This window comes from Anopheles coustani, chromosome 2 (assembly GCF_943734705.1).
Source record: "Anopheles coustani chromosome 2, idAnoCousDA_361_x.2, whole genome shotgun sequence".
In the NCBI taxonomy this organism is placed as follows: Eukaryota; Metazoa; Arthropoda; class Insecta; order Diptera; family Culicidae; genus Anopheles; species Anopheles coustani.
Window position 1 is genome coordinate 59,263,384 of NC_071289.1, and position 20,117 is coordinate 59,283,500.

General features: G+C 42.9%; 1 protein-coding gene across 4 annotated transcripts; it reads left to right on the forward strand.

Annotated features, from left to right (window-relative positions):
• Nucleotides 1–2,366: 2,366 nt before the first annotated feature.
• LOC131266765 (transcription initiation factor TFIID subunit 4-like) lies at nucleotides 2,367–19,633 on the forward strand. Of its 4 annotated transcripts, none has more exons than XM_058269394.1 (10): nucleotides 2,367–4,323; nucleotides 7,688–7,849; nucleotides 8,701–8,874; nucleotides 10,199–10,771; nucleotides 10,863–10,976; nucleotides 11,066–11,452; nucleotides 15,348–15,776; nucleotides 15,845–16,018; nucleotides 16,586–16,711; nucleotides 16,804–19,633. In XM_058269394.1, the coding sequence occupies exons 1-10, from the start codon at nucleotides 3,163–3,165 to the stop codon at nucleotides 16,957–16,959; spliced, it is 3,456 nt and encodes a 1,151-aa protein (XP_058125377.1). In that variant the 5' UTR covers nucleotides 2,367–3,162; the 3' UTR covers nucleotides 16,960–19,633. The 4 variants fall into 4 exon arrangements, with proteins under 4 accessions (XP_058125377.1, XP_058125375.1, XP_058125378.1 ...); XM_058269392.1 differs by having other exon boundaries at nucleotides 11,066–11,407; nucleotides 14,622–15,776; XM_058269395.1 differs by having other exon boundaries at nucleotides 11,066–11,407.
• Nucleotides 19,634–20,117: the final 484 nt, after the last annotated feature.

Genomic DNA, 20,117 nt, shown 5'->3' on the forward strand with positions numbered 1-20,117 from the left:
GCGGAGGGAGGGAACGTGCAAGACGACTGAGCTGAATGCTGAAACGAATCGTGCGCTTCCGCCGAACCACTGAGTCAAAAATCGATGCCGTCCATTTACGAACGGGTTTTTAAGGATAAAAGTTAAAATGTTTGAAATAGCTACCGTTATTTTGCTTACGTTTGCGTACGACCTCCGTTGGTTTCTGTTTATTCCACTGAATGTGATTTACCGTAGGAAGATTACTTGTAAGCAAAAAGAAAATTAAAAATAAAATCACACAAATCGAAAGAAATGCTTTTTCATCTCACACAACCGAATTTACCGATCGAAGATGACTAAAGAAGGGAGCAATTGAGAAGAAGGTCTCCACTGTAAGTGATTATATTCTTGTAAAATTGATATCAAATAGCACAATGAATTTAAACAGAAATTACCTTACAAAATTTTGAGAGTACCATGATCTATTCTTTCTGCAGAAATGAAAAGTTTTGTAGAATTTAAATGTTAAATTATTGGAAATGAAAACAAAACATACCTAAGTAACTATGCCAAACACTTCCAAATCGAAATGATGCCTAAAAATCTTTAAATGGAGTTTAAATGTAGACCACTGGAAATTTCTGCATGAAACGGGAGATATGACAGGTGAAAGAAAGGAATTAACTAGTTAAATCGTCCAGATATTGATTTGTATTATTTTCCCATCCCCAAAAAATTGTTTATCATTATACATGAATCTCAAGATCATATTTTGTATATGTTATGGTTTTACATTTTACTGGATAGTTTGAAAAGTTTTTGTTCTAAAGAATCGTAAATCTTTTTTGAGAGCAGAATTGGGCCGGCTTAATCATTGAATAGGTATGTATGAGCATGCCACTTGGCTGTATAAAGTGTTATATCGTCTTTGCCCTGGTAACGAGCTGGTGGCTTACTATGCTCACCGGCTCAGAACGCATACCGTACTCAATTGCTCAGTTGGTTTGCCAAACTCATATGCTCAGGTGGGCATAGCAAAATTACTTACACAGGTGTCTTTCCAATCTCATCTGCCCAGGTGTCTTACCAAACAAACCTGCACAGGTGGGTCACCAAACTCAATTGCTCAAATGGCCTGGCAGGTCCAACTTCGATGGCACAGGTAGTTCACCAAACTCAGTTGCTCGTAGCGATTCTCACATACAGCTGCAGTGATCAAATGTTAATCTTTACTTTTTTTCTTTAAATCTAGTGTAAGTTGTTTTTAGTTTATGCAACCCACGTATTGTACATGCGCTATTTTTTTTTTTTCAGTAGAACTTCTCGACATTATTTATCATAAAAGGCCCAACATCCTAGTGAATTTGTTAAGCGTGGTAATCCGGTTTATTTGATTTTTGTTGAAATAGTTGCTCTAGAGCTGGATGGATATTTTGAAACCGCTCCGGACTCAATTTCCCAACACTAGGCTGCAGCAGTTGACACCAAGGATACTAGAACCAATAAAAAAAAAGTTTCATAAGGTTAGACCATCTTGATTGTTATTTGTGACAATGTTAATTATATTCGGATTACATTCGCGTCCTCTGCAAAGTTAACTGAACAGTAATGATAACTGTTTAAATTGGTTCCGGCAACTTTCTAAATTTCAATATGACTACTACGTCTTGGTTTTTCAGTTAACCTCTCTTTTTCTAGGAGCCGTGCTTTGAACGCTTACTTCGCGGAACGTGTAGTGATGAGACATCCGAATCCCTACTATACACTCGAATCTCCAAATCTGAATCACAATCCATTAAACAGACGCGAGGCGCTGTAAACTCAAGGTTACTACACACTACTCAGGTTACGACAGCGCAGTTTTGCTCGGAACCATTTTGAATATTTTGTTGACAATTTGTCAATCAAAATAACGTCGGTGTTTAAGTGGTCTGCGCGAGCTTCGACGATCATTTTGCAGAATTAGTATGTATACTCCTCTTTATACACAAAAACTACCGCGAACTAATAAAAATAACAACTTGCAAAGTATATTGAAACAGTTAAAACGTATGAATAATAGACACAATACTGCACGGATTCAAGCGATCCGTAAACACAAAGCCGGACCCAGCTGAATAAGTTGTCAAAGGTTCCTTGAGTGGTAGAACACATCACATAATTGACGTTTTACTGTATTTCTATGTTGTACATGGGTTCTAATTCGACTCACATCAAATTCAAATAAATATGAATCCCAAATAAATCCTATCTGATTCAAATCCCAAACGAATCAAATCTGATCCAGATCCATCAAATGGGATCCAATCCTTAGGAATCCGTCAAAGGCTCGAATCTTAGGGTCTTCCGAATCCCAGTTCTGTCAACACTAGGAACGCGTCTGTCGTGCAAGTGGTCGAGTGTTTTCTTAAATGGTTTGTTAATTAAAGCGCCGATCTGCTGCGGGCGTCTACACACTGTTATCGGAAATATCAGCAAAGCCAGCTGGCGTGTTTGCAAGTTATGAAGGTTTGCAGTGCGAGCTAGCGGCGGCCACAAAAAATTGCACGGGAAAAAGACGGCTTCCGACGGCGAGTGCGATAGACCTGTAGTGTGGGGTGCGTCAGAAGGCTGATTGTGCGTTGTTGGAGTGATTAAATCGATAGTTGCAGTTGTTATCAGTGGTGTTGGCAGCATGCGTTGCCGTAATGTGTTCGAGTTTGTCGCTCGCTAAATGTTTCCCTGGGTAGAATAAGCATTTATCAATTGCAAAACATATTTTTAATACGCTAAAGTTGCTCTCGGAGCACCAAGCAGAGTTATTGATTTCCGAAAGCTAGTTCGAAACAATTGATGCATCGGTCGCTACGTGGCGCTAGTGTGCGGCCGTGTCTGTCTACACCTCGGGCGCCAGGCATATTTTTCTGCAGCAACCTTGGCTGACGTTCGAGGAACGGAGACCCGTGATTGGCCAACACGAACCGGGCGATTTGACATTGTGATTTCCCCGCGGTCTATTGGCCAGAGGTCATCGAAACGGGTTTACCGATTCGAGTTCCGGTAATTTCGACCTCACCGGATACCGGGTTTTGCCCGGAAAGGTCAATGAAGCGGTAATGGGCCAAACGTCAAACGCGGATCCCGCCAGTCGGACGAGCAACCGTGTTGAAATGACGCGAGCTTGCGTTCGGCTAAAAATGGGCAGTGGGTTCGCGAGAGAAAATGGCGTCTGCCAACTTTTTGGAAGAAGCTCTTAAATCGGACGTCGACGAATCGGCGGTGAATGCGATAGTGGGAACGTTGGAAAACCAGTTGGACGTGAATACGAACCAGGTGCAACAAGTAGGCGGTGCAGTGAAAACGGGTGCGTTCGTGAATAGTGTGAAAAATCAATCTAGTGCAATCTCCGAGCCATCATCGGCAGCAGCACCAGCAACAGCAGTAGCGACAGCAGTTGTGTCAAATGGGGGTGCAACGAGTAGCAGCAGCAGTAGTAGCGCTTCATCGGGCCAGAAACACGGCGCTGGTGGCCTCGTCACGAACGGCGAAATAGTGTCCAACATAGTGAACCTCGTTAGCAGCAACAACGGTGCTAGTGTGATTAATAACAATACCATCACGACCAACAACAACAACCTTGCAAAGACGTTCCTAGTGAGCGCGAGTGTGGCAGGCAGTACTACGACGACCGTGGGGGGTAACAAGGCGACCGCTGGTGGTGGCGGGAACGTAACCGTTACGTTATCATCGGCTGGTGGCGGCGGTCAGCAGCAGCAGCGCAATCCGGTTCCGTCGGTGGTAACATCCGGTGGCGGTACGACCGGTGGTGGTGGAGGAGGCATCAACATAATCAGCCAGCAGATCGTGGTGCCTGCCGGAGGGGGCAGCCACCACCAGCCACCGCCACTGTTCAACGTGACCACCAACCACGGCCACCAGCCGCAAAGCAACCAGGGCACAGCAGCGGGCGGACACGGCAATAGCATCATCATCGGCAGTAGCAACAACCACATCCTAACGTCATCGAATATGCCAAAGAATGAACCAGTGAAGTTGGTCTATCCTGCAGCCGGTGGCGTCCCGCAGACGGCGGTACTCAATATGAACAACAACCGCGTCACGCTGACTTCGTCCACGTTGCCGAACGGGACGCTTTCGTCCGGTCAGCAACCGCAGCTGATCCAGACGTCGAACATCGTCACCGGGGGCGGCGTGAAGGCCACGATCCAGCAACAACAGCAGCAGCAAGTGGCCGGTGCGTCGCAGCCCGGTGGTGGCGGTCTGCCAACGCCAACGTTAATTATCAAGAACCAGCAGACGGGCGCAGTCATGAACACCGGTGCACCTGGCATCGTCACGGTTTCGAAGCCGATGAACAATCAGGTAACATCCTTCACACCGGGTACCCGGATCCAACAAAGAGAGTCGTGTGTTGTGTATTTTCTGCTACTTGGTGGACGTTGTTTTGTGAATTCGGTACATATTCACGGCCAATTCTTGCAAAGCCAAACATCGGTGCCATCGGCGCGTTCTTCTCCCGGTCGTTGTTCAACTAACAGAAATCTTCTTGTTCCCTAAAACTGCGTCGCTAAGCAACAATCCCGCTATGCTGTGCATCATTCACTTCGCGATTCAGGGCGTGCTAAGGCTAAACTCGGCTCCTCAGGTTAAGCAAGCTCCGCAAAAGCAATCTCGGCAGATTCGACCGGCATTTCGCTTTTCTGCTTCTCGCGCTTCCTACCCCCATGCCGAAGACCGTTTTTTCGTCGCCCCAACATGGTGTCTGAACCAAGAATGATAGGATCAGGATGTAAACATTACTACCACATAGAGAGATGCGTAATTAACTGACAACAGGGCGAACACGAACGATAGGCGCCTCCGGTGTATCATTTTCGGATCCCCGGAAAATCCCGATGGCGATGGTAGATGTGTGCGTTGACCCGGTGGCCGGATGTGAGAAGGAATAGTTGTTGTTATGGGGTCGAAAGGTAATCAAGGAACGTGTTTGATTCAGGTGTAGTTGCTGTGATAATTATTTAACGTTGTTATCAAAAATGTTCAATCGAAACACCAAAATACACGAACAGTTTCTAATCAATTTGATATATCAAACCAAGCTTAGGATTCTTGAACAATTATTTGTCATAGCAAATTTGTGAGAACTAAATAACACGTGCAATGTTGAAAGGAGTACAGTTTTGTTTATAAAGCTCATCAAAGCTTGAAATTGGAAATAATGTTCCACACAAATGAGAGATGAATTCTAATAATATATATCAATATTTGTGTTACATTTTTGTATACGTTTTCAATTTCAACTTAACACGAGAGATCGGAAAACAATATCCCTTTCTTTATTTTAGTTTTGCTCAACAACATACAAAATTTCGAAAGTCACTGTTATTCAAATCATTTGGGTTTGCTATGCCAATCTAGTAAACCAGTGTTTTGTGAACATTGGTTTAGTATTTGAAAACCAAAGATCAGTATCCTGTGCATGGCGTCTAGTCAAATTTTAGATATCAAATGAAACTGCACCTGTTGCTTTCGTCGATGGTGCAGAGGTAGTGTTTATTTATACTGACAACCTTTTCAGTTTGAGTATTGAGATAAAATAGAATTATATTTTCGATTCAAATATCTCTTGCAGCAATGACATCGGCATACTCGATCTGAAATAAAGGCAAAAGAACTTGGAGGGAAACAACCGGTGTTAAAAGTTTCATGGAAAAGGGAAAGGGACCAGGAACCTCGTTCAAACTGGTTGAAAGAGTACAGGACTCATTTGACGTGTGTCCGCAACAATTATGCATCCGATCGATGCAGGGAAATATGCTACTACTCTACCCGCTTCGGTCAGTTATTTGCAACAACCTGACTGGTCCTAGACTCGGATACGTCCGACCGGCGAAAGAGTCTCGTCCAATCAAATCATCCGGACATGTGGAAAGCCGGTGATTGTGCGGTTACCACGGAGCCCCCGGGCGCACTGAGTTTGCTTGTACTGGTGACATATTTATTAGTCGTGGGGAAAGCTACGAACTTTCACTTCTCAGCCCACCCGAGAGGCCTCGGGGAAAATGCTCCATTTCCTTCGGTTTCGGGTGGGATCGGTGAAAAAAAGTGAACCTACGCGTGGAGAGTTATACTGAACTCTCTGAGCCTGCCAACAATAACCATATGTAGGGCACCGGGAGATGCTCTCGAACCTGCGTCGTCGTATTTGACCTAATTTGACAGACAGCTGCTGATGCTGTTTGTCGCCGCGATTTGCAATCGATTTAAATGGTCGAGTGTGTATCCTTCAACGTTTACTATTGGAACACTCATGGCGACCCAAATTAGCCACTGAGGAAGGTATATTCCGAGTATACATGCCATCAGGGGTGATTGGTGCAAAAGGGTAGCTAGTCCACATAAAACTCACTGATTGCGCTAAATAAGCGTAGGAAACAATTTCACTTGCGTTCTTTTCTTCATCCCCCTGTAAGGATATGCATCTTTGGAAAGTTAAACCTTTTAATTTGCAATGTTCAAGCAATGGAAAAAGATGTATCCAACATTAATTCGTCGTAGCAACCTCAAACGAACCAATGGTTGCGGAATGTGAACGACACAAATATGCTGCCTTTGATGCGTCACCATACGATGCTTTAAGGCCGCACACATACGGCTTGCTGAGCTCTAACCAACGTCACCGTCCTTCGCCGCGGTGGGTTGAAAGCAAACTGAGCATGCTACCCCACGGAAAACCCGCGCTTTTCCCATTTCTTGCAAACACAAGTGTTTGTGTGCGCGTTTGTCTGTATGCGCGCTGTATGCTCAAACTCTCATCTCCTGCTGGTCCGTTTCTCTCGCATCACTGGTGGTGCTGTGGTGACACACAACGCCCGCGGCCAGAAGTAATAGTGGTCTGTGTGGCTTCCAAATATCCCGCGGTTGTTGTTGTTCTTGTTGTCGTCGTTGCTCCTGTTCGACTTCGATCGTTTTCCCTCCGCCAGCATCCGCCGGTTTCGGTTCCCTGTAACATCATCTTTCCGATTGTCAGAACAGTCGCAGCAGCTGATTCGGTTGGCGTTAAAACATACGCCCGCGGCTTTTCTCGTCTGCACTTGTGTGCCGGTTTTCTTCCTGTCCAAGGTTGAACGAGTAGCTTTTAAACCACGCATCGAATCGGGAATGACGGAAAAGCATACACAGGTGGGAGCGAGCGAACTTCTGGCAAGGTCAATGACCTTGGCACGCGCTGATTGCCCCTGGGATGTTGCAATTTACGCTGGCGAGGGTTGTATGAGTTTCGATTTCGAATTCTTTCGCAAATTGTTTTTTTTTTATTTCGTTTTAAAAGATACAAACTTTTCTACCGTATTCTTGTTTTCTTTTACTGCGGTGCGTTTCTCTAGAATTAATTATCTTGGAACAAGAAAATTGTTGTTGAATAATTCAAGCTAACGTTTATGTTTTTATGTTGTACTCTAATCACGTATGATTGAATAATCTCCATAAGAAGATCAGATTGATCTTCGCCAAACTTTTGAAAGTAGCAAACGCTATTACAAACACATTTTCTGAAAAAACAAAAAACTATTGTCCACCTTGTACGCTCCCTTGTATACAACTGTGCTAAACAAACAATTTTACTGGTTCTTTCTCTCTGTCGTGTTTCTCGAAAAGCCGTACATCTTCTGCGCCAGTACAACTAATGAAATTTCTGTATCAAATTTCACACTACTCCACATTATAGGCAACACCAAACATAGTCGGTTTACCTGGTGTGCAAATTGTAAATGTTAGACCTGGCGCACAACCCACACAAGCACAGCAAAAAACTGTTGCCGCTGTTTCACCTAGAGTTGTTATTGGTAGCCAGCCAATAGTTAGTACTAGACCACCAAACGCAAGCGCTGTAAGAATCAAACATTTTTTTTCATTTATACTATCTTACTTAGTGTTACGTTAGAGCATATACACGATTCGTTACGCGATACGATTATGTTTTGTTGTTCATTCGATATACATGTTCGAATCGGTTTTTCTACCCCCGGTAATTCCTTCGTTTGGTATCCCTTCAATTCCCTGTGCCAAAATCGTTTTCCTTCCTTCATTTGTGGATTTGTTACTTTGCCATCTATTATTTTATTTGCTGCTGCACAGCGTCATTTTTGTTATGTTTTAGTCGCTTTGCTTTCGTACTTGAAATTGTTGTGCATTTTGTTGTGTTGACTTATGTGTTCGTATTGTGCCGCCGCTTTCTACCTTACGCGTCCCATCCATTCATGCCAAAAATTATAAATATTCTTGCATTCGCTTATATAATTGCTGTTTTTGTTTTACTTATTTCGCAATGCTCACCTTTTATGCTTCTATGATTGTTTTTGTTTGTTTTGGCGCATTTCTCACTTTATTGCAGCTTTATATTAATAAATATCGTTAACTAATTACTTTCCGGTGCCAACGGAATATTTTTCACATTAAAATGCATTGTTATACATTGCTATTAAAATTGGCATCGTTGGAAATTCTTTGGTTAACGTTTTTCAAACGGTTAAAGTTAAGATGTATTATGTTTTTGTATACTTTGTGGGTAGTTGTTATGAAAAAATATGGTATCTATTGGACACGTTCAACAAAACTAATTCTGTTCTCTTTTCTACTCTGTGTTTCCCGTCCATCCCCGGATGTACCTGATACCTTCGGATGTTATTGATGATGCTGCTACTACTTCAACGGTTGCCGTCACCGCAACGCACGCAACAGATCACTTTAAGTGCCCTTCAAGGACAGCAAGGTTCGACGCTGCTGCTGAAGAATGAGCAGGGCCATTTCCAGCTGCTCCGGATCGGACCGGCCCCGACCGGTGCCCAAATTACGCCCGCCAATCTGACGGGATCTTCCGCGAACCAAACGATACGATTGCAAACTGTACCAGCTGTAAGTAGGTTTACCGGGCCCCCATTAGCCCTCCGAAAGACCATTGTCACCAGTACGCAACAGGTGAAACAGAAGCAAAATGTAATTACCAAATCCAAACCAGAGTTTGTTTGTTCAACTATCAACTTCGTTCGAAGTCTTCCTTTTTTTCTCAATTACATCCGAGTTTATGTTGTTTGCATCGCATTCTTTTCTTATCGTTTTTTTCTTGACCCGGTGGTCCTTACGACCATATAGTTCGATTAGGTTTTCATTTTATCCATCGAGCGTGGTATTTTATACCGCATAGGATAAGCTCTTTCCAAGCTCTAGATGTGTGAATCTTTATTTGTTTCGATAACATCCTGTTATCTTTCTAATATGTAAAGTAAACTATAACTTGTTTTACACTGTTCTGACTAGAGAGAGTTACAGATATCTGACTTATATAGATCCTAAAATACATTCTTATTGGATTTACTTTAATATGTAAAACATGGTAAAAATCAAAACAATATTGGATTTCCGGAACGGAATTGTAAAGTCAGATAGCTCTTTATGGGTCCGTATGATTTGTATTTGATAAATTTAAGCAAGATAAATCCTCATACCACCACTGATCGGTCAAGGCGGTGTGAAATGAGGATTTGTTTTCCTTCTACCTGATAGCCATACTAAAACGCATGCATTTGTTTCTATCCTCTAGGAAGCTAGAACACGCCCGATCGGTTATTTTCTGTTAAAAAATCAAAGAAAAAGAAAACAACATCTATCACACCTGTGCGATGGTCACGAAAATGTCTTTTCAAACTCGCTTTTTATATGACACCACACGTGGTTTTGTGTTTTATATTTTTTTCCTCAATGTATACCATTGCTGTGTTTGGTTCCTTTTTGGTGGTTATATTTTGCTTTGCCAACACTCTGTGCCTTTCTTTCTGTTTCGCAACTTCAATACCCAATTCGGCCCAACGTTTGAGGCGTGTTTATGCTGAAAAGGATTCGTACTGGATGGTATCATTTGCGCTTCCTCCTATAGCCACCGAGCCAATTTCCTTTTCGGTTTTTTTTTCCAGTACGGTCTCATATAGATGTTTATTAGTTTTTGTTTTTAAAAATAATCCTTATTTTATTTCCAACCACATCCTGATATTCCTCCCTTTATTGCCTCCTCGTCCCAAATGAACCGCTTCTAGAAAATCAAAATGCTTGTTCAATGTTCCGAATGTTCTTCTAAAGAGCGTTCGTTTTAAATATGTTAATGCTTAAGATATTTTTGGTTGATTAATATTTACTAATGTTTGCTTCTTTTCGCTTCATGCAACGTTTTGTTCCGTGCGGTCAGACCCATTCATCCGGTTCCGGAGCCATCATAGTGAGCTCACAGTCCATTACGACCGCCCCGACGAGCTACATTTCAACGCAACCCACGCCAGTCGCCTCGGTGGCCCCAGTGCCGGCATTGGCAGCTCAGCAAAATATCACGATATCGCACTCCCCGGCGCAAGCGGGCGCCCAACCCACGGTGCTGGCCACCCAGCAATCATTGCACCAGCAGCAGCAGCAACAAACGACCGTTGTCGCCTCATCTCACTCCGTGGCAAACCAACAGCAGCAGCAACAACAACAGCAGCAGCAGCAGCAGCAAACGGTCGTTGTTACAACGACTGGCGGTGGTGGAGCCCCTGGCCAACAGCAGCAACAGCGAAACTCCTTAGATAATACCAAAGAAAAGTGCAGCAAATTTCTCACCAATCTGATCGAGCTGTCCAAACGGGAACCGGCCAAAGTGGAGCAGAATGTGCGAACACTTATTCAGGAGCTGGTGGACGCGAATGTCGATCCGGCCGAGTTTTGCGAACGGTTAGAGCGTCTGCTCAACGCTAGTCCACAGCCGTGCTTAATTGGGTTTCTAAAGGTAACCGTGAGGGGGTTCTGTGGGGCGGGTTTCTCTCGTACACTCTGCCCCGTTACTAAAAGCCAACCTTCCGTTCCCCTTCTGCACACAGAAAAGCCTTCCCCTGCTGCGGCAATCGCTAGTAACTAAAGAGATAACGATCGAGGGCATCAATCCGCCTTCGGCTGCTGTTGCCTTCGCTGGTACCGCCTTAACCCAAATTCCTGTAAGTACTAGGTAGCCAGCCGGTAGGAAGGAGCACCCACCCCGGATTGTCGATAACCGACGCGTTATGCTTCTGCTCAATGTTTTTAGGCCCAAATTCGCCCGATCGGACAGACGACGATCGTGTCACAAAACAGTATGGTCGGTCAGACGCAAATACGTATGCTTACCTCTCAGGCCGGCGGGCTGACGACGATGCCACGGATCGGGCAGACCACGATCCGGCCGGCGGCCCCCGTCCGAATACAGCAGCAGCAACAGCAGCAGGTGGTCCAGGGCGCCACGCCAACGACCGTCGTAGGACCTCGAACGATCACTGCCCAGCAGATTCGACCAAACTCTACCACGATCGGTCACACGACGATCGTGCAGACATCGGGCGGCCAACAGCTGTCGCAAAACATCTCAACGACACCTCCTGCATTGCTACCGGTGAGTGGGAGCGCTTCTTCTACGTACATTTCCTCCGCTCAGCAGGTACCTAGAGAAATTTAGTAGCGTGTTTTGTTTCGGCGATTTCTTCCTTTTCCTCCTTGGTTGTTAGTGTTTTCCATTTCGTTATTGTTGTTTTAGAGTTTTTTCTCCTTACTATCAAATATCTGCTAAACACGTTCCTTTAATGAATGCTGTTTGCAATCAGCATTGCTTCCCTAGAATCTTACCCAAACTCAATCAATAGAAACCTCACCACCCGCTTACAACATCACCTCCCTTCTAATCTCCCAACTGCCACTATTTTATTCCTTGCGTACGCTGTAACATTAATGCCCACACCTACTGATAATACTATTCTAATTATTTATGAAACTCCCTGTTGCGGGAACGCGGCATCTTCCTTTCGCGATACGTTCTCTTCTTTTCCTGATCACTCTTCCCAGTATCGAGTATGTATTGCAACTCTTGTTTTATTCGTATTTAAAAACACTTTTCTGTAGCACACGAGTTAGCTTGTTAGCACGAACTAGTAAACTTTGTGCTTGCACACATCCCTGTAGCACTAAGGTGATGATATAGGCCATCATTAGTTGGCATATCTTTTAGGTGGTTTTCTTTTGCACCACAACGGTATTTTCCACAACACAAGCACATGTATGTTGCACCCCTGGGTCGGTTCAGCATTTTGCTTAACTTCTTAGAAATCACACAAGTAGGACAAAGTTTATCCATCAAATAAGGTTGACATTTTCTTTGAGAAGGAAAAATTCGGGCTAAAATAGTACAGTTGCTAGGGAGATTGGACCCTTATTGGACAAATTATGTAATTTAGGGTTCATTCATGAAGGTTCATAAGAAATCTTTTTCGTGACATTCCGTTTCAAAAGCGTTTTCAAACGTTCATATGTGTTGTTTGACAAAAGTTTTTTTAAATGTCAGCCAAATAGGGGCGACATTGCCATAAGCATAACATTATGTTAAGTTGAACATTAATTTTTCTCACACAAATAGTAGTGTAGCATCTTCTCACCAACAACATAAACCAACCTGGTCGTTCTGTAGATCTCCTCCTATCCTCCGATAATTGCTGTTACTTGCTGCTACCCTAACAACCTCTGCCAACCCTTGCGTCTGAATGGAATGTATTTCTTGTTTGCTCTGCTCCCCGTTTTTGGTTTTAGTAGTCTCGTTTTATTTTACGACACGCGGTTAACTTTTGTAATGTAATCCGCGCTGTTGAATTGCAAACTTTAACAATCTGTTGTAGTTTATCTTTCCAGTTCTCTGTTGTTGTGTAGACTTTTTTTTGACTTTTCATTTTTTGGCATGCTCTAAGTTTTCTCGTTGAAATTCCAAAATCGACAAAATCATAAATGTAGACAACCAATTTCAACAAATGTGAAAAAAGCTGTAGAATGTTTTAGCTACATGACATAATTTTGTAAATGAGCAATGGAAAGATAAATGTACACTACTGAAGCAATTCTTGTCGGAAACCCATTCGTTTCCTCTGAAAACTACATACTATACAACCCCTCTAAAACAAAACATTTGGTGCTGGATATGTTGGTTTCTTCCTCCCCTACCCTACCGGACGAGACGTGCCTCCAAACGCGTACTAATTAAACTATATACAGAAGTATATATTACCTCCTGAACCCTGAACTCTCATACATTAGAGGTACACCTTCTTTCTTTAAGGGGTTACTTGACAAAACAAAACATAGCGGTTATTTTCTACACTACATTAGCCGTGGGACCCTTCTTCCCCCCTTTTCGAACGCAACCAAATACCTCCGACTTTTGTAACACATGCATGATACCTCTTAAACATTAATGCTATAGATGTATTGCTTGTAATACAAAACCCTTTTTTCTTTATGAGTTAGTTTACTTTTGTTGTTACGTTTTCTACTTTCGACACTAAATTTCTCTCTGCTGCTGAAAGGATTAATTAACCCACGATTCGTTGGTACCAAGTGTAAAATGAATCAAATTTCTCTTTTTTATCGAAGAGTAGTGACGCGCACTAGCTGAACCGTGTGTACGAAAGTTACATTTTTATTTCTAGCTAATGAACGTTTTAGTTACGTCGAGGTTTGTCCGAAAATTAGATTCAATCGTTTTTGAACTTTAAAGCTAAATTAATAATCTTGTGGTTAAGTGTCATAAACTAACTGATTAATTATAAAATACTGTTTAAAAACAAAACAAAAAACAAAATACCCCCAAGTATGAATGAAACAAAGCTTCTTGAATTCGTCTGTGCCAACTTTTCGTACTGTACAAAATTATTACACAGCGCAGCTTTTTCTTGTAACTAGAATCGTCACTTTGACAAGACTCAAAATAGCGATATGTCGCTACGCAATTTTCAATTTCAATATCTCTAAAACGGCTGAATATTTTTTCAAAACAAGACTTTTCTAAGGCAAAGTCGAATGCTACATCAAAGACCTAAAGTAACGTCAATTTCCATAATAACGAATCGAAATAAAGCTCAGAACAGAAAAAAACTATGGAAAATTTTAAAAAATCCATAACTTTGATGTTAATTTCGGGCGTCATTTGTAATCGTAAAAACATGAAATTATGTTTTAATGCTGGCAAAAAATACATAAAGTATTTGCTTTCTAGAGTATATTTTTCCTGAATTTTAATTTTATATTTTGAAATTATTAAAGTTGCAAAAACTTCCGACCTAACTAACTCTTCATCGAGATAGCGGAAGGATGAAGAAGTGCATAAAAAACCAAAAACGCCAAAAGATAGTCTGCCAATATTCTGAAATAACCGTTTATGGATTCGAAAAATCTTAAAAGTGACGAAGTTATGCCATTTGTAAAAAATCGGTCAAAAAGAAGCTTTCGTTGAAGATTTCAAAGCAATGTATTGTAGTGTTTAATGTCAAACTTCGAAGAAACTAAACCGATACTCGCTTCAAAAAAAGTGTTCCTTTTCGTCCACATTGTTTAGTAGTTCGGCACGCACAGACGACCGACCGAATAACCGTTTTATTCCCTCGTATTTTCTCTTCCCACCATCGCTGATGATGATTCGTTCGTGCGTGTCATCACCTTGATCGTGCATATCATCACCTACCTTCATGTCCAAATCAAACCAAATTTGCATTCGGATGGATGGGGGGTCGCACCACCAACTCATAATTGTCCCGTGTGTTGTGCACTCGTTATGGTCTCGGTTGCTCTAGATCCGAGCACCCTCCGGCACCTCGATAACGCGCACGAGCGCGACGTTACAGATACGCACCGCGGCTCCCGTGTCGCGCACGGTCACCTCCGTCGTCGGCGGCACGACGGTGACAGCGGGCGGGCTCAGCAAACAGATCCTCCAGACGCAAGTCAATCAGATACGCGCCCAAACGCCGGTGGCCTCGGTGGCGGCAGCCGCTGCGGCGGCCGCTGCCGCGGCATCCGGTTCGTCCGCGACCCAGGTTAAGCAAGTGACGGCAATTACCGGTGGCGGGAACGTGGTGGTCAGTTTGAACCAGGTTCCAGGTCCGCCTCCCATGCAGCCTGTCTCGGCGAACAGTGTCGGCGGGACGACGGTAGTGTCGGTGGGTGGTTCGTCTGCCGGCACGATACCGCCCATGCCTGCCCTCGCGCTATCCTCTTCTGCGGTAAGCGCGGCGGCGGGTCTTAGCACGACGCACGTCGTGGGCTCTTCCTCCTCTTCCTCGGCCTCGGCGGCGCCAACGGCCACGGTCGTTGTTAGTTCTTCATCCTCCACAGCAGCGTCAGCTAGTGGGACGGTGGTGGTTGCCAGTGCGTCCGCACCCTCGGCGGCCACTGTCAGTGCCACCAGCAATAGCGGCAGTACTAGCACCTCTGCACTTCCACCACCACCATCAACACCGGCACCGGCACCCCAGGCGCCGAGCGTAACGACTAATAAAAGTGTGTCCGCTAAATCGCAGAATCAATCGGGGGCGTCGAAGAAGAAGACGGGTGCGTCCGCGGCCGCCGGCAGCGCTGACCCGGACGCGGCCAGCAAGCGGGCCGGGGCATCAGCGCAATCGCAGTTCTACCACCACCATGCGTCCATGTACGGCGACGACGACATCAACGATGTGGCCGCGATGGGCGGCGTCAACCTGGCGGAGGAAACCCAACGCATCCTCGGCTCGACCGAGTTCGTAGGGACGCAGATTCGGTCGTGCAAGGACGAGGTGTTTCTACATCTGCCCGCACTGCAGTCCCGGATCCGCAGCATCATCGCCCGTCACGGTCTGGAGGAACCGAGCAACGAGGTGGCGGTGTTGATCTCGCACGCCTGCCAGGAGCGACTGAAAAACGTGGTCGAAAAGCTAGCAATTATTGCGGAGCATCGGATAGATATTATCAAGGTAGTGATGATAGTAACATTATTCACATGACCGATCCATATGATGTTATTCGTTTCTAATGCTTTCAGGTTGACCCACGGTACGAGGTCACGAAAGATGTACGAGGGCAGATAAAGTTTCTCGAAGAGCTGGACAAAGCCGAACAAAAACGTCATGAGGAGCAGGAGCGTGAAATGTTGATGCGAGCCGCCAAATCCCGATCGAAAACGGAAGACCCGGAGCAGGCTAAACTGAAGGCAAAGGTAGGTTGGCGGGAGATATGGCTGTCTGTCAGTACTCTTTGCTGAAGCGGATCAAATACTTGGCCAAGTGTTTCCTTTCCATTTTGGTGAAATTGTGATATCAGATTAAATAATTTTAGTATGTGAATTGCAATTTTCATCTTATAAATATGACATGATCTCTCATTCAAATGTTTAATACTGCTTTTGTGTTACTTCTAGTAAGCATCATTTTGTAAAATATGTTTTGGAGGAATTTCTTTCCTCTGTTGGCGTTATTTTTCTTATTGAGTATGAAGGTTAAAATAAATACGTTTATTTGCCGGTGTATGAAAACTTTGCATTATTAAATAAACGACTAAACGTTTTAAAAACATCTTGTATTTGAAGATCTTATATTTTTATGAGACTGAACGGGAAAACGTAAGTTCCATTATGGGCATAATGAAATAAGATTCTGAGAGTTTTGCCAACAATTTTAAAATGTAGCTCAAAAAGCTGTTCCATTGGCCATGAAACAAGTGCTTATGGAAAGAGTTTGGTTGCTCTAAGTATACTTGAATTCCACTTTTTTTAAACTCTTTCTAGGCAAAGGAAATGCAACGGGCGGAAATGGAGGAATTGAGGCAGCGGGACGCCAATCTGACGGCGTTACAAGCAATTGGTCCGAGAAAGAAGCCGAAGTTGGAGGAAGGAACATCCGCATCGGCAACGGTATGTCTTATCAAAGTCATATTCTTTTCTGTTTTGCTTATCATGTTCACTGAATAATAACACTAATGTACATATGTCTCCAATTAACCCAGCCCGGTGGGTCCGGAACAGGAACATTAAGTGGGAAGGCTCCGACGCCGTTACGGCCGCGCATCAAGCGCGTCAATCTTCGTGATATGCTATTCTACATGGAACAAGAGCGGGAAACCTGCAGGAGTCAGATGCTCTACAAAGCCTACCTCAAGTGATCGATCGTGGTGCTGGTGGTGGTTTTTCATAAGATCATCCTGATGGCTTCGAGCCTACAGAAGAGTACACTCGCGCTACGTGTACTCGGTACGCATATGTTGATAAACCGAAAAACTACCCAAGTATTTCCATGACGTACGAGCCCGAACCATCATCGTTGTCGTTAGTGAAAAGGGAAGCGTGTGATCCTCGAGCCAGCAATCCGGTTCGGTTTTCATGCTATGCGACGCTTTGGACGCCATTACTGACGATAAATTGTCAAACTTATCGATAAACTGAACATAAAAACGAATGTGTAAATTGAATCTAATATAAGCTACATTTTCACTCGAACCACAACAACCACGCCCGGAAAGAGTTGCCTAACATACTACAACGTTAGATTTCCACTTGAAAGCTCTCATGTAGAGTTTACGAAGCAAACACGGCAGTCGGTAACATAACGAGGAACAAGGATGTGAACTGATTTTCTATGTTTTAAACAATAGATTCCTAAACATCCCGCGCTCACCAATGCACTCAAACGGAAGGCTGATGGTTGCTGCTAGGGAAATAGAACGAAATCATCAAAAGCGGCGAAATTAATCCTCACGGAAATGCAAACAAAATACTAAATCCGATTGATGCAACCCGGCAAATTCGATCGATGCGAATCAAATGAAGTGTAATGCAGTCTAATGCTGCCAACGGACCTGGCTGAGGATCTGATCGTTACATCGAATGATGGTTACGGATGAAGGCGCAATCTGTAAAATAGATATGCGTGTGTATGTGAATGTCTATGTGAATGTGTATGCGTGCGTATGTGTGACTGAGCAAGAGCTTGTGATAAGCGAGAAGATGAGAGAGTGGAGAATGTTCGAAAGACAAGGGAAAATAGATGAAATTAAGGACGGAATGATCGTACTCGTATATTTGTTCGGATGTGTACTTGCAAGTGTGTAAATACAATTGGATGTTTTTTCTTTTTTTTCTGGCACTACCGGTAATAGGGAAGAGAATATGAAGTAGTACAACAATATGTATCTTTTGTTCTACTCCTCCTTTAGTTCAATGTTAGATGTTAATTTTCCGGCTTTTGGTATAGGTTCATAGATTTCGTTACACTTGCTACTTCCCATGCTCAAAAGGCAATTTATAATTGATATACACTTTAATTCATCCCCGTACAACCAAGAAGGGTTCGTTCAGCGCGTAATGGGCAACCATAGTTTATGCAAACGGAAAGGGGTTAGGCTGGGATTGTAAATCCTCCCCGCCCCTCCCGATCATTTAACTCATTTGATTCCGCACATTTGAAACATCTCACATGGTCATCTTCTCTTTCGCTAAATTTATCAACAACTAAAAATGAGCTGGAAATAGCACAAGACTGGCGGACGTGTGGCGCGTAACGTAAAGCAGAATAAGCTATAAAACGCGACACAGAAAAAATCAAGCAAATAAATATGATAACAGACGCAGCAACCTAACGACCGAGGTGTGCCCCATATAAACGGATGTATAGAGTTAGATATGTTGGAAATAATAATATAGTAAGAGAAAAGTTTAGTAATAGACGAGTAACAGATCGGTTTTATTAAGTGAGGCAGAGCAACAGCTCACCGTGTACTGGTGGACTAGAGGCCGAAGTTCAAACAGAGCCCCATCGTGACTCAAGTGTGGCTCTTTTGGTTTTACTTCTCTTCTTTACCTGGCAACATGCAAACGGCCAACCCCCTATTGAAGAGTTTTTAGATGACAGCAACTTTCACCTAGCCATAATTGTCAACAGTTCATTTTAGTTATGTGACGCCGAAGAAAGCATGGTTAAACCCAATTAAAAACGGTTCTCAGCGCAACGTTAAAATACTTACCTAGACTGAAACAAATTTTTGTCGCTAATTCTATTAATTCTTTTTATACTTATCTAACCTTGATCGGGAAATAGTATGAGAACACTTCCTAACCACCAACGCAAAGAAAAAAAAAATAGGTATATTTTAACGGCATAATCTTGGACGTTCATTATGATTTAATGTATGTTTTTTCGGTTTTATTTTTGATTATACTGTAGTGTTTTTTTAGCTGAATTGAAATGAAGTGAACATGTAATTTTATAATTTAGCTAGCTTACAATCAACATTAACATACATACTCCTCAACAAATTAGCTTTTTGCGTCCCGTTCATATGAACATTTTTTCTGGTGAAATCAATATGATTATGATTATCGTTAGTTGAAAATTTTGTTGTCGCCTAAAAGCACTTCAATACCTGGCAATTATTTTTATTTGATCATTAAGTGCTTCAGATTACTCGTACGACCCCAATAAGACGAACCCCTAGAAAATCCCTGTTGTGCATAAACACGTTGTTTGTATAGATTTATTATTTATGTTACAATCATCGCTTGTTCGATTAAATTTAATTTAATTTCGCTAATAAAGTGAACGAGCTAATGGTGATTTGTATTAGAAAAACACAAAATCTAAAGGCGAAACATGAAAAATACATTCTTTGGTGATCAGTAGCGATGGGTGGTCCAGCGGATTGTAAGTGCAAGAAAGGGATTAACTAGATCAAGCATAGCATATCTTCTGCATACGTAGTGCGAACCATTGAACATTGTTTTTCAACGACTATAGGATAGTATAGGATGTTTATTTTGTTTTTTTTTAGTTATTAAAATTGAGTTTTTTTCTTTTTTTTTTTTAAATGTACGCAATCGATTGACGAAGCTGAAAGCGTCGGTACTGCGGAAAGCAAAGTGCATATGCTTGGGTGTGTGCGCGCTCGTGTTGTGTGTGTGAAGAGAAAATAGTACGGATGAGTAAACCACAAACGAAGGAAAAACAAGAATTGATCCGTAAATAATTTTGTTTCGTGTAAGAAAAACATAAAAAGAAAAAGTAAAAATGAACCAAGAAAATGGAAATATCAAAATCAAAACTGTTTCGTATAAATCTACATTACACACTAGTTTTACATTTTCCTTTTGTTCATCACCTAGTGTGTAATACGAAAGAAATTGAGTACAGACACAGAATTACTTTTAAACCTTTCTCGTTCGCCAGCTACATCAATAATAATAACTACGATCTCTGTTGCTTTAATTTAACTGTTTTTTCAAACCGGTTGCTGGGTGGAACTCTGGAAACCAGTGTCGTAAACACCAA